The sequence below is a fragment of the Panonychus citri genome, unplaced genomic scaffold, assembly GCF_014898815.1.
Source record: "Panonychus citri isolate SS breed McGregor unplaced genomic scaffold, ASM1489881v1 Contig00137, whole genome shotgun sequence".
Taxonomy (NCBI): domain Eukaryota; kingdom Metazoa; phylum Arthropoda; class Arachnida; order Trombidiformes; family Tetranychidae; genus Panonychus; species Panonychus citri.
Genome location: NW_026515542.1, coordinates 629,382 through 642,126, shown reverse-complemented (window position 1 = coordinate 642,126; position 12,745 = coordinate 629,382). Strand labels below are relative to the sequence as shown.

General features: G+C 30.6%; 2 protein-coding genes across 2 annotated transcripts; one reads left to right on the top strand and one right to left on the bottom strand.

Moving 5' to 3' along the window:
- The first annotated feature begins 930 nt into the window (after positions 1-930).
- On the top strand, positions 931-12,065 carry LOC128392810 (probable serine/threonine-protein kinase DDB_G0282963). Its single transcript, XM_053352888.1, is given in 3 exon segments — positions 931-3,044; positions 3,046-4,317; positions 10,752-12,065. Coding segments are annotated over 3 exon segments (4,101 nt in total). The 5' UTR covers positions 931-1,187; the 3' UTR covers positions 11,724-12,065.
- On the bottom strand, positions 11,995-12,695 carry LOC128392809 (U6 snRNA-associated Sm-like protein LSm8). Its single transcript, XM_053352887.1, has one exon. It carries the CDS (start codon positions 12,537-12,539, stop codon positions 12,249-12,251), a length of 291 nt encoding a protein of 96 aa, XP_053208862.1. The 5' UTR covers positions 12,540-12,695; the 3' UTR covers positions 11,995-12,248.
- Between the last annotated feature and the right edge of the window lie 50 nt (positions 12,696-12,745).

Genomic DNA, 12,745 nt, shown 5'->3' with positions numbered 1-12,745 from the left:
TATCACTGACAAAATGAAAATGATGATTATCTTTATCACAATTACAGTTGAAAATTTGATATTATCATGAAATGTTTGTCAATATAAAAATAACTTTCACTGAGATCATTGTAACATTAATCACAATTAACCAATTGATCTTGAAGGTGAACAATTAAATAAATCAATCAACACCCTTGCAACCTTAATTGTCTCAAAGGTTAAATTATCATCAATTAATATATTCCTTGAAAAAAAAAATGATAAACATAATGATTACTAAATTGTCCTAATTGATAATCACTTGATAATAACAAATTATCCCATCTAAATGCTCAACAATAAGGTAAATTGTGATTAAGTAAATATAATAATTGATTACGATTAACAATGAAAAATAAAAAGTCAACACATAAATCATAATTATCAAATCAATAATCAAACACAATGGTTAATGATTAATAACTAAAGTAAATCACCAAATAATAATGAATATGATCAATAGTAAATTTCAATCAAGACAAACAATTGAAACAAAATCTTAAGCCATTAGGATGAGCCATTAACTTGAAACTGTGTCTGGTCACTTTGTGGTCAAGCCAAAGATGATGATGATGATGATGATGATAATTTTGAAGGGATAAAAATAGATTGAAAAAGTTTTATCATCATTTTAATCAAGGGTTAAAGGTAAGGTTATCATAATAACCTTTGTATTTGGGATAAAACAATCAAAGGTTGTTGTCATGGTGTAAGAGGTTGGGATGGTGGGGATGATGAGGATGAGGATGATAAAGATGAAGAGGAGGAGAGAGACGGAAGAGGAGGAAAAGTTGAAAGAGAAAAGATGACAAATATTATCAAAAGAAAGAGATAAAGAAGATAAATAAGAGCGCATGTCATCATCATCATCATCATCTTCTCACTGCAAATGAAAGCGGGACTTTGACTTTAGTTTTCACTTGAACATCAACTGCCAACAACAATTAAGTAATCAACAATTAGAGAAAAGAAAATGTGATCAACTAATTGAACTTTTTTTTCTATTAATCATTTATACGAATTATGATTTAGTTTTCCAATTGATTTTCCATGTAAAGGATTAAGGAAAAAGTTCAATTTCTTCGGGATATTCGGAAAATCGTTTCTTTCGTGTTTATGTGACTTTGGTTCTAATTTTTTATTTTCATGATCGAAATTCACTAATTATGATTAAATCAATGGTGTCACAATGGTCTCACCTTGTTGGTGCTCTTCTCTCTCTTCCTTGTCTTCTTTTAATCATCTTAATCTATTGTATTGGATTTTCATTCATTCGAATGCCTGGAAAATGTAAACATTCACTGATCAACATTTTACTCTTAATCACAAGTACAATCACTTTATTCACAGTTTCACTTACACTTCCTAGTTTATCATCTTCATCCTCATCACTATCAGGTAACCATCTTGGTTATCATTCTTGTCTTATATCATCAACATTGGTAAACTTTTCAACTTTATCATGTCTCCTATGGATGTTATTAAGTGCTTTCTCAATGTACCAAAGTTTAACTCATTCAGCCCATGAGATTTCATTGACCATCAATTCAACATCAACCTCATCCTCATCCAATAACAATAATTGTACAAAATCATCAACAACCGATGACAATGAAGATGAAGATGAAATTGAGCCAAACCATGAAGATGAGGATGAAGAAGATGAAGATGATAATTTAAAAATTCCACCAGATTTACCTCTTCAATCTCGTTCACAATATCATCACCATCATCTTCATCCTCATCATCCTCATCATCAATATCATCCAACAGCAACCTTATCATCAGGTATCTTATCAGGTAAAAAGTCATCATTACAATTATCATCATTGGTAACAATTTTCAGCTATTATCTGTTTGCATATGGATTAAGTACCTTGATCTGTATATCATGTTTACTTATCAATACCAATAACAACAATTACAATCAACAACAATCAACTCACACAAATGGATCAACAATTTACTCTGCAACAACTTTACACTCACCTTGGAACCTTTTATCATCCCAACCTGTTCCCTCATTATCATCATGTTATCATGTAACCCTGATGACACCCACAGGCTATATAATTACCTATGGTCCAATTGTGTTACTTTTTTGCCTTAACCTGATTGTTTACCTGATTGTTGGTTGTATCTTAACCTGCCTTGGAACCAATATTGTCTCACCTAAAGGATCAACAAGCCTACAGCAACAACAACAGCGACATCATCATGACCGATTTCATGCTTCCCATGATGATAATGAATCATCAATTAAATCTCATGGATTAAATGATCACACTGATGGTAATCAATCAATTAAATTTGATCTTGAATGGACTTATCGAAGACAATTGTTTGCCCAAATTGGTTTGTTCATCCTCTTCACTAATCTCATTGTATCAATGATATTTCTTGTTTCATGGAGACCATTTTCATTTGTAAATCATCATCATCTATCAACCACCACCCACTCATCATCATCATCATCATCATCATTTCCAATTGCAGAAGCATCAATTTCATCCGAAACAATCAATGGATCCATTATATCATTGACAACATCACCAACCTCAAACTCAAATTCAAACTTAACGGAATCACTTTTAATCCTAACCAACAATTCAACCTCACATTTGATTCCATTACCTTCATCCTCATCCTCATCTTCATCATCTTCATCTTTTTCTACCAATGGCCACTCATCTTATCTTCCATCATCATCGACCAACTTAAATGCCTTTCAAATGGATCAACTTTTCTATGGATTAATATACAGTTTATCCTCTTTTCTAATTGCATCTTACTTGATGATTCTTTACGTTTTTCGACGTTCCGATGTTCGAACCTTATTAACTTATTGGTTTAAAGGTTCTAATGGTAATCGACGCTCTCATAATCAATATAATCAGTATACTAATCATCGAACCAATAATAATAATCTCAATGGTAATAATGGGTTAGAGGTTAATCGTGGTTCCAATTGGTTTTGTTGTTGTTTCTCAGATTCGACCAAGGAATCATCTTTAATACCTAAATCATCATCATCATCATTTAGCTCAAGCATTATTACAATCAGCTCATGAGACATCAACCCTAACCTCATCTTCATCTCTTGTTAATGCTAAATTGTTGTTAAACAATATTGATGATACAGCTACAATTAACGGTAAAGAGCTGGCTCATGGTTTAGTATACGAGGAAATTAAATCAACTAATAATGATTCACTGATTAACCTTAACAATTCATCTAGAATTGCATCAATCCATTCAATTAATAAAAGTAATAATAGTAAATTGATTAACAATATTTCATCTAATTGTCAATCAAAACAACAATTGATTAATCATCATCAGAATCATAATCAACCAAAACAACCAAGTTTAATTGAATCAACTTCATCTACACCATTAATTACAATTGATTCAAATAACAGTTCATCATCACAAGTTAATTATCATCTTAATTATCATGAAGCAAATCATGAGGTTTTCATTAATCCAAAATTAAATGCAATTGCTAAGAAATTTTTTGAAAAAAATCGCCGTAAACAACAACAACAACAACAGCAACAATTAACTAATTACGATAAAGATAAAAATAATTTCGATACTAAAGATATTCAAAGTATAACAAGATCAACATCTTCATTTAAAAGTGACCATCAGCAATCAGTTAATCATCATCAGCATCCATTGACCGCATCAATTTTTTCAAATCGACCTCGATTATCATTTGATAATGGTTACCATTCAAATGGTCATCCTAAAGGTCATCATCATGTAAAAAGTTCAGTTTCAGGATCTGCATCAGTTGTTGGTGTTCCCATGAGCAGATCATCAGGATTTACAAGTGAAATTGGTGAATTAATCTCGAGACTTCATCCACCCACAATCACTTCCTCTTCCTCTAATAACAAGCAAAGTTTCCCACCTTCAGTTATCACCCAACCCTTACCACCACCACCCTCAACTCTTAGCGGATCAATTCAAGGTCCAACAAAGGCCAAAAGTGACATTACCTGTTGGAGTCCGTCCTCATCGTTTCTGGCCAAATGGCAAGGGCCACGATCCAATCCACCTCCATTACCTCCCTTACCCACTCGTAAGGAGCTAATGTCAACCGGTCGTCAACAGCCAACAGTCATGGTGGGAACACCGAGAAGACCCCAATTAACCGGAAAGGATACAATGAACAACCAACACCAAGATCACAACATTAATGATAATCTAACTTCCGGATTACGGGTTAAACTTTCAAACCGGAAGCTTCCACCCTCACCGTCCAATCTTACCAAACCTTTAGTCAAGGTAAGAGAAAATTTTTCAATTAACTAATAACAATTAACTTCACCAATCATTATCATCTTCATAAACACAATCATATTAATCATTTGGTAATTAACTTTATCACTATTATTATGATATCTCTCTAATCTTAATGAGTTAATTGTTGGGTTTCATGGTGCTAATGATTAACTAATGTGTCCATCAATGGATTAACTGATTAAAACTTTTAATCGCCTATTAAATTGTTGTTAATAAGAAAATTAAACAATTTTTATTAATATTTTTAGTCTCTCATTGGATTAACATGGTAATGAGTCAGATAAGATAATCAACTTTAATCAATCATTAACCTTAATTGATTTGATTGTTTTTTCTTGGAAGGAAAAAATTAACTAAATTATTACACTTACTACATAATAAGATAATTGTTAATTTGTCAACACAATTATTAAATTTGATTCAATGAATTATGAGTTTGTTGTAAATGATGTTGATGACAAAATGTTACGATGGTTATATTGTTAAACCAAACAATTTAAATTGTTACCATTTAAACAGATAAATTAACAGTGATGACAATTGATGCAAATTGATTTTTTTACTTGTGTAAATTAACTTGATTTGCATAATTATCATCAACTCATGTCAATGATAATCATGGTGACGATTTAATTATAACTCAACAATCATAATTATCGTCATTGAAATGAATGATAACTTTTCCTCCTCTCATGGTGATAAAATTAGACATGAAGATGAGGATGAGACTAAGATTATCATCATCACCAAGAATATCAACTTCCTCTTCCTATTATTAACTTGACATTTTTTTCCACAATTAACTTTAATTGTCAACAGTTACTTTGTATTAACTTAATTGTTTCAACTCTCATAACAATTTGAACAAAAAAAAAGTTTCCAACCAATGAAAAATTGAATCGATAGTTTTGATTGATCCGATGATACTAAACAATTAACTTTGATTTTGGTTCTCATCAAATTGATTATTAATTATTAATGTATTCGAAAAGCTTTAATAATTAACTTAATTCCTACGGTTGATTGATTGAACATTTGCTGTTTGGAACACAACAATTAATAAACAGATAGAAAATTTTTGTTTTGATTCAACTTTTAATTACCACGTTTAGTTGATTATTTCAATTTCTAAAGGTTAATTGCCGATTGATTGCTGAAAGAAGGATATTAATTGAGTGTGAGAAAGTAACAATTAAGGTAAAAAATTAACATTATCCTTAATAATAATTACTAATCCCAAGTAATATTGTCGTTGATTGTTGTTGGTTGTCATTGCTATGAGATCATTTAATTGGCAAAATTTGATTACGGATCATTAATTAACCCAGTCAACCTTTACACCTTAGCAGTTTATTTAATCAATGATTGTAATCATCATTTTACCAATAATAACAATCAAATGTAATAATAATCTGAGAAAAAGATGAAAACTAGAGAGAGAGAGAGAGAGAGAGAGAGAGGAAAAGTTGATTACTTATCATTAGGATGTTACTTTTAATTGACTTTTACTATGGTAACATTTCATCCTCCACCTCCATCATCTTCATGGATGATGATCAATAACATCCTGCACATCATGATGATCGCCGGCATCCTCATGAGGCCTCATCACCTTATCGATGCGGTTAAAATCATAAGAAAACGATATAACTGTAAAAAGAAGCCGACACCATGATCTTCATTTACTTTTCCTCTCAATCAACATCTTCCTACCCCACCCTTGATCTCTCTCTCACTCTCTCACTTTCTTTCTCACTCTATCTTTGCTCTCATCTTGATGGAAACAAAATCAAACTGAAAATGATGAAAAGTTTCAATCTCTTTAATCTGAATCCAATTGAATGAATCTCGAGATGATTTTGAGATTCTGATGATGATTAATGATGAAAATTGTGTTACATGATTGATGATCATTTATTGTCATTAACTGTCAATTTGGGAAAACAAAATGATTCCAAATGATAGAGATACAAAATTGAATATAAAATCAATTGAAGTTGATTATTGGATAACAATCACTATCATTGAAGATCACAATTGAATTTATTCAAGTGATTAATGGATTAAACAAGAAATGTAAGATTAACATCAAGAGATTTTGAGAAAAACAAAAAGTTCAAATTTGATTAATAAAAACTCAAATTCTGAACATTTATTACTACAAATGAATCCCAATGAGTATTAACTTTCAAATCTGGAAAAACAATAAAACAAACATCATCGTTGATATCTAACAACACAATCTTACATAATCTTGCATGTTAATCGTTGAGACATCATCATCATCATCATCATCATCGTTGATCCTCATCACTAGATTAACAGAATAATCTGTTTCTTGAAACCTACCACAGTGTTTTTACAGTTAATAAAACTACATTATCATCATTTTCACTCTTAATCTTTATCCGCATCTTCATCTTGATATTTATCTATTGACTTTCTTGTGAAGAAGATGATGATTAGAAGAAGAGAAGAAATAATTTTATGTTCTTTTCTTTTCTCCATCTTCTCATCATCATGTTTGTTTATTATTATTTCATTTTCGTTGTTGTTTCTGCTTTTTTGCATCCATTTCAAAAAAGGAAAAAAAAATCTTATTCTGCTCTTGCTGGAAGATAAAAAGCATCTTCGTCTCTCTCTCTCTCTCTTGTTCAGCATCCTCATCACTTTACAGTTATTCATCGATTTTCCATCAGTTTCGGTTGAACCATCAAAACATCACTCACTTTCAGTTCTTTCCTCATTTCCATCTTCCCAATGTGTAAAAATCTTTACAATTCTCATCCTCATCTTCATCATTTCAGATTTTTCTTCTTCTTCCCTTTCTTATTCATCCTCATCCTCTTTCATCATCATTTTTTTCAACATGAATTTACTCCTTCTCATCTTTCTCCTCCCCCCTGATATAACTGTAAAAATTAAAGTCTATATATACATTTGCATGTGTTTCCTTTTCCTTTTTTTTCAATCATCTTCATCCTTGTGAATTAATTAATTAAAATTCAAACTAATAATGAAACTGATGAAAAGCTTAATCTTCATGTTAAAAAGATTACCATGTATCTAATATGTATATTTGACTTCCTGATGATGATGATCAAGTTAATCAAGTTTCCTGTTCACAAGAAAAAATTTAAATGATTAAATTGAAAAGAGACCCAAAAGTTAATTAACGGTAACAATTAGTTAACAATTTTTCAACATTATTCAATGTCAACCAGTTGATCAACAGTTTAATTTAAATTTACTGTTAATCAACTTACAAGAAAATAGTAACTTTGTTAACAGTTAATTTTGTAAACGTTTACCAAATTAACTGATTGCAACTATAATACTGGTAAACAATTAACTCTATTTACAGTTACGTTATATAAATTCAATCTATATCAACAAACTTTTCCACCAATTGTAAGTGATCATTTTAATGGTCATCCTTATATATTGACCTTTAAGAATATACAAAAAGCAATCTTGTTATTAGACCAGTGAATAGTTTAGTAAACAGTTACTTGATTTTCCAGGTCATCTTCATCTTCCTCGTCTTCATTATTGATCATCTTAATTATAATCAAGAATTAACTGTATATTTGGACAATCGATTGGCAAAAAGAATAGCAAACTTAAACTGGACAGTTGAAAAGAAACCGCAAGAAAAACCATTGACCATTCAAATCGATACCTTTTCTAAATCCCCTTGGGCATAAACAATTAATTTCATCTTAACAGTCAATTAAGATGAAGGAAGATTAGACATGTCATCCATCAAGATGATGACCATGATGATGATCATCATGAAGAGAGAGAGAGAGAGAGATGGACAGGATGATGGAGATAATGATCATTTTAACAAGTTTTTTTTCCTATTCCACAAAATTTATTACACTTTTTTAGCAAACATTCAAATCATAAACAAGATTAATGATGATGATCATGATTTTAAGGTCATGATGAAATTCAGACTTGAATTTATTGATTATATTTCCATGATGATGATGAAACAAATCAACTTGATTATTAACAAATTGTTTCAATCTATGAACTCGATTTTTCAACATTTGATTACAGTTATTTATTATATTTATCATGATTGGAAATGATTTGATTACTTTTTCATTGTAACTTTCATCTTGGTATTGAAACAATCAATTGTCTGATTGTTTGATTTATTAATAGGTTTAAATCAAAGTATCCTATCAATGATGGACTGAGAAACAATACCAACAATCAACTGATTATCACAACAATCAAAGGCGTAAATTTATTTACTGTTAGCACGTTTTGCTATACAATTTAGCATCATGATCATCATCATTAACTGTAATCATCATCATCATCATCAATAGTGTACAATATATAATAGGAACAAAAAAGTTTCTGAGTTTTTTGTTCATCTTCATCATGGTGAACTTTGAACAACATGGTGTAAAAGAAGATAAATTTTGAAAGGAAAAATCATTTTCTCTTACTTTATTTGGACGGGCTCACTTTCCTCATCAGTGTTTCATCCTCATCCTCATCATCATCATCATTTACTGACACAATATAATGTTAACCAATTTTCATCTTCATCTTCATCTTCATCCTCTTCTTCAAAAGCTCAAGCAATGAAAATGAAAAGGAAAAATGTACTTTGTTAAATGGATCCAGAAAACAGAGGGAAAGTGATGATTATGAGGATGAGGATGAAAAGAGTGAGAGTGAGAGTGAGGGAGGTGAGTGTGATTACAGTGGATAAAACTTTCACCATCAATGAGATGATCCTGAAATCAGAATGAGTTTAGTTACTTTGGAACAAATTTTTTTTCCATCTTATTCCTTTTGTATTAGATAATCTTTCATGTCACGAGAAGATAAATTTATCTTCATAATTCATTTAGTTTTCTTTTCTTCTCTCATGTTCATTATCATCCCCATGATGATAATGATAATGATAACAATAATGATGATGATGATTCTGTTGATGATTACCTATTATTTAACTAATACATAATCAACGAAACTGACTTAGATGATTAACCGTCATTTCCTTATCCTCATTAACTTTTTTTCTTGCCTTCATGTTGTTGTCTTTTTTTTCAATGAATTTGAATTATTATTACTACTTAGATGATGATAATCATCATTATCATCATCATAATGATGATTTACAAGAATGACTTGCAGTAATTTATTGTATTCAAGGATGATTCCGATTCATCTTTATCATGAAAATGATATCATTTCATTTATATACAATTAACTTTTTCGCAATCAGTGTTTCCAATCATTACAATCTTGATTTTAAATTGTTATCCATCTCAATCTTGATTAGTTTAATAATCATTAACTTTTGATTTTGACAAAAGTTGAACTTTCTCAATATTCAACAGTCTAATTGTTTACGACAATCAAATTAAATCTGACGATAATGATGATGATTCAGTTGATATCATGATGGTAAATCCTCAGGATTTTGTTATCATTATTATTATCATTGTTTGTTTCATGATGATGATTGGTAAATCAGATGAACAATTTATCCTCGAGGATTAAATTAAAGCTTAAATGTGTAATTTTCAAAGTATAAACATCATTATCGTTAATCTTAATCGGTTAATAATCCTGAATGTTTGTTTCATCCTTAATCTTAACCAAAGATTAATAATTTATCTTTAAAAAGTAACATTGTATTTGTGATAAATTATTGAGCTTCTTTGTTGTTTCATTGGTACAATTAAGGTAATTGATTAATCAAATTTAAACTCAAGGGAATCACAAATTTAAACTAATTAATTGGAAAGATGCTCGTTAGGTAATTATAATAGTTGGTTAGTTAAATTGTTGTCACTTACCTGTTGGAATCTCTGTGTTAACCTTAGTAATTAGTTGCAGGGAATTTAATTTTTCCTAGTGATAATAGAGTTGAAAGGTTAATTAACCTGTAAATGTTAACCAAGTAATGGGTTAATTACCTAAAAAGTTAATTGTAGTTAACGTTTTGTTGCAACAATTTATCGTCTTCTTCCTTAAACTAACAAAGTATTTGCTGAGATAATGATAATGATGATGGATAAAAAGATGAGGATAAAAAGATAATCCAAATTAATCCAAAGGAATAGAACCTGAGATAATATTAGATATAAAAGCTAATCTCATTTTCTCCATTAAACTTTATCTTATTTTCATAATCGAAATATTTTTTTCTATTTTAGTGTTGATATTTTTAATCTTTAGAAAGTTAATCATCTCTACGCGATAATTAAGCTCAATGATTAAGAGATTAAGGAGAGATTGGGAAAAAAGCGCCTTTGTCGCAAGAGAAATAATCAAAGTTAATATTGTGTTTAGATTTGGATTGTTTGATTTGTGGAGATTAATTAATATGATTAATTGTTGTTTTCATTATTATTTGTTTTTCTCGTTGTTTCATTTAGTCTTCGTCATCGATTCCTGGAGCCTTAGATGATCGAGATGATGATCAAGCGGAAATACTTTCAGTTTGCTGTGGATCTGAGGTGATGTCCACTGTTTCCGTTCCCTGGTCATGTTACTCTAAGCGAACCGCTCCACCATTTGTGTCTACCACGACAAACGCCAATTCCGGACTCGGTGATTCTCATGTTCGCCCATTCAATTCATCTTCAACTGGATCTTCCTCTTGTCATCGATATAATTGTCATTCCCATTCCCATTCTCAATCACATTCTCATCATCATCATAACCATAGATCTCATAGTAAACGATCAACCTCAAAGTCACACCATAGGAATAACCATTGTAATCGATGTTGGGATGTTTACTTTTGTGATATTTGCGATCATTGTACATCTAAATCTCCACCACCACCAACATTACCATCAAATAGAAGACGAGATGAAATAGCCCGAGGGAATGAAAAAGAAATCGAACAATCATCAGGAACTAAGCAACATTTAACGGGTCAAAGTTCGAATTTAAATTTAAATTCTCATTCTCATCATCACTCTAATCTACCCAAAGAACATCATCGTTCTCATCGTCATCACCATCATCATAATTCACGAATAATTACCGATAGTTTTTCGTCATCATTGAATAAAAAAGATTCCTCTCTACCAATTGATGTAGATACACCAAACGATAATTCAATTACCGTTATCAATTCAATGGTCGGATTAAATTCATCTTCCAATGTTAATTGTTATCCACGTAAACCAGCGTCAACTGTGAGTTCAAATGGAGTTGAAAGGAGACGAAGACGAAGAAGAAAATCAAATCAATGTCCGAAACGATCATCTCAAGGGTCAACGGGTCATCATCATCACCATGGGTCATGTAAACATTTACCTCGATCAACCAGTGTAACTGAATATCGTTCATGTAATTGTTATAACGATAAACATCAACATTATTCATCCTCTGAATAGCTTTTTTTTTATTACCAATGTAACTTATTATTATCATAGGAAAACAATCAATTCTCACAATTAAGCTTAATCACAAATGATTTTACAAGCACATCTTTATAAATACTTGTTTACACTTTGTTAATTGTTTCGTGTTGATTTTGCTAATCAACAAACAAAACAAAACAATCCCATAGACACACACACACATACACATTGATTGTAACTCTTTCAAAAGTTGCCTCTCAATCAAATCAACTTGTAAATTGTTGACAGTCACACACACACAAAATTAATTAATTGTATCATATTTATTATATATTAATACTTATATATATATATTGATTACAAAAAGATTATACAGCCAACGAGTTTGAGTTTGTAATAACTTTTGTTTAACTCGCGAAGTTACTGATAATCAAGTGAAAGATAAATCGTATCGTAATTTGAAAAAAGAAAACATGATGAGTTAAATGAGAGTACATTTGATTATTATCTTGATATGTTTGGGTAAACTTAATCTCTCATTGATTGTCATTAAAAAATTTAATGTACTACCGGATTGAGAGGTTCCGCTTTAATATTGGATAAAACCAATTTGGAATCTTGTTCTTGGTTAATATCTCCAATAATGGCAACATTGTCACCTCTTATAATGTAAAGACCAAGGGGAACCTGTTCAACTCCTGAGGTGGTTGAGAAAACACGTTCATGGGAATCATCGAGTATAATGTTAATTGTTTGATCAAATCCTCTCAATGTACCAACAATATTCCGACCATCGGCAGTTATAACACAAACGGTTCGGTTAACATAAGGTTCCAAAGCCAAAGTCATAATTGACAACGAATGACAACTGAATCAGAGAGAAAACAGAAAATTAGACTAATTCACAATCAAAAGTAAACCAATTAACATACAAAAGAAACAAAATTAATTAAACACAAAGACAATTTCAAACTATCGGTGATTAATTTTGGTTGAAGAAAACAAAATAAAAGCTAATGAGACAAAATCGAAACTCTATTGGTAGCGCCATCTAG

What these genes read in the sequence shown, in the direction of transcription:
- LOC128392809 (XM_053352887.1), bottom strand. Translation starts at nt 12,539, where the DNA reads ATGACTTTGGCTTTGGAACCTTATGTTAACCGAACCGTTTGTGTTATA.